The 2,417-nt window shown below is 33.1% G+C and overlaps 1 protein-coding gene across 1 annotated transcript; it reads left to right on the top strand.

Annotated features, from left to right (window-relative positions):
- The first annotated feature begins 346 nt into the window (after positions 1 to 346).
- LOC110008594 (NAC domain-containing protein JA2-like) lies at positions 347 to 2,044 on the top strand. The gene is made up of 2 exons (XM_089722464.1): positions 347 to 639; positions 957 to 2,044. Exon 2 carries the CDS (start codon positions 969 to 971, stop codon positions 1,761 to 1,763), a length of 795 nt encoding a protein of 264 aa, XP_089578590.1. The 5' UTR covers positions 347 to 639; positions 957 to 968; the 3' UTR covers positions 1,764 to 2,044.
- Positions 2,045 to 2,417: the final 373 nt, after the last annotated feature.

Below are 2,417 nucleotides of genomic sequence, written 5' to 3'. Positions count from 1 at the left end.
AAAACTTTTGAGTGTCTTTTTATAATAATTAATTAAATTAATAGTGTTATTAATATTTTTTAAATGAGAAAATAAAATGATAATATAATTTAATCTTTTTTTCTAATAAACATTATTTTTTAATATTTTTCTAAAATAAAAAGAGAAATTATATACAGATTATAGTTTTCTCTAAATTTCTCTAAATTTCTAATTTATTTAATAAAAAATTGGCCCTAACTTACTAAACATATATCCAATAGATAAATAAATAAATAAATAAATAAATAAATATATATATATATATATATATATTAAATCCCAACTCCCTAAGGATCTCAAGAAGACGTGGTCTCCACACTTTAAGAAAGTATAAAAAGGAGATCATTCATAACTCGTCTCAAAATTGGCGCTCCCTTCAATCCAAACCCGCGCAGTATCCTCTCCGTCCTTAATTTTAATGTTGCCCTAACTCCAACTGGCTTAATCCTTAAATTGCTCACTTTCTCGCCGACGTTGTCAGCTTCAATCCCGATTGTCAGTAAGCTAAACCAAGTTTGGGTGATATTGTTCGGCAACAATTGAAGCGGTTGGGTGATATTGATTGGCAACAATTGAAGTGGTTCTGACTTTGATAATAGACAATTGAGACTTCTTAAGGTATGGGTGTTTCTCGTTTGGCTATTCTCAATTTCTTGTGTTTGATTTTGTTCATATTGCGGTTGTTGCGGAAGTGTTGAAGTTTTGTGCTATTTAAACCTTTTTTTTTTTCTTTGGCTTTTTGCTGTTACTTAAATGGGTTTTTGATGAAATATAAATCCTTTGCTATGTGTTTAAATCTAGTGGTTATAAAACCATTCAAATATGGGTAAAGTCAGAGCATTTTAACGATGAAATATTCATGTGTTGAACTAGTATTCAATTATTTCTTCCCGCAAGGATTGCTTATTAAGCATAGGTTATTCAAACTTCTACAGGTTGAAGAAATAATGGATGAAACATTGCTTCTTCCTGGGTACAGATTCATTCCGAACGACAAGGAACTTTACGTCGACTATCTTTACCCGAAAATCACCGGTCAATTGTCGCCGGTATTGCAGAGAATAGTACCCGACTGTGATTTGTATGGCACCGAAGAACCTTGGATGGTTTGGAAGCGTTTTGGCGGAGATGAATTGGGTGGCCTCGGAGATCTCTATTTCTTTACCAAGCTCAAGAAAACAAACCCTAGATCATCAAGAGTTGAAAGATCGGTTGGTAAAGGCACTTGGCATGGAGAAAATACTGGAGTTCCACTTCTGCTCGAAGAAATTGGACAGACCGGAATGAAGAGAAGGTTTTGTTATAGGAGTAAAACTTTGTCTAAGCAACAACAAGAAGGGCACTTTATAATGCATGAGTACAGTTTTCCTAATATAAAATCTAATTTGGTTTTGTGTAGTTTAAGAAAGAAAGACGCCTTTTCTGTTTCTTCTCCTGGAAGTAAGAAGAGAAAACTTGATGAAGAAGGGGTTGAAAATAGTTTGGTTATGGAGGAGAGGATGGAAGATTCATCCAAGAAGAGAAAACTTCATGAAGAAGGGGTTGTTGTTGATAGTTTTATTATCAATGAACCAATGGGATTTAATATGTGTTTATCCATGGACGAATTAATGGGATATCCACAAAGTTCAAATGGTGATGATGAGTATTTGGACTTTCATAACTGGTTAGCTGCTGCTGAATCTGCAGTTCATGGGCAGGAGACGGAACAAAGCTCAATTGAGGATGATGCATGGGGATGAAGAATGGTTGGATGCTAAACTTGGACTTCTTTATCAGATGGTACATTAGAAAAACTAGTTGAGTTGAGGAGATTAATGAGTAGGTCTTATAACAATATCAATAGCTTCTGTAAATTCATATTAATACTCCATTTATACAGGAAATTACCACGTAAATCTGTTTGTTCCTTTTTCTACTTTTTTTTTTTTTGGTTATATTAGGTAGAAGGAACCTTTTTTTAGTCGTTGCAGCTTCTTTTATAAGCACTTTATGATTAATGGGCTTTCCAAATTTTGCATAATTCAATGCATTAGATTTTGATTTCTGGGTAGTGGTTACTTTTGAGTGAAATTGCGTGAAGGATTAAGTTTGTGAGAGAATGTATTAAAATATACTATCTGCTTTGTCTGTATTTTTAAATCTTGCAAACTTTCCGTTGACTTGTTCTTAAATGTGTATATTGAACTGATTCAAGATATTGGAATTATAAAGTTTGAGTGAGACATTTGAGTTCAATCACTAGCAAAATGAGAGTGCTTGATGTTGAGAGACTGTTAAAGAGCAATGTGTGTTATAACATGTTGAATTGTTTTGTTAATTGAAGCCACTTAGATGTTTAACAAATAAAATGGGTGTTTGCTTCTGGTTTCTGGCAGTTATACTTGTTATTATCA

The sequence above is a fragment of the Jatropha curcas genome, chromosome 6 (genome assembly GCF_041381405.1).
Source record: "Jatropha curcas cultivar XTBG-Jc1 chromosome 6, XTBG_Jcur_1.0, whole genome shotgun sequence".
Lineage (NCBI taxonomy): Eukaryota > Viridiplantae > Streptophyta > Magnoliopsida > Malpighiales > Euphorbiaceae > Jatropha > Jatropha curcas.
This window is presented reverse-complemented; position numbering and strand designations above follow the sequence as displayed.

Excerpts from the sequence above, each read along its gene's own strand:
- LOC110008594 (XM_089722464.1), top strand. The coding sequence starts at position 969 with ATGGATGAAACATTGCTTCTTCCTGGGTACAGATTCATTCCGAACGAC.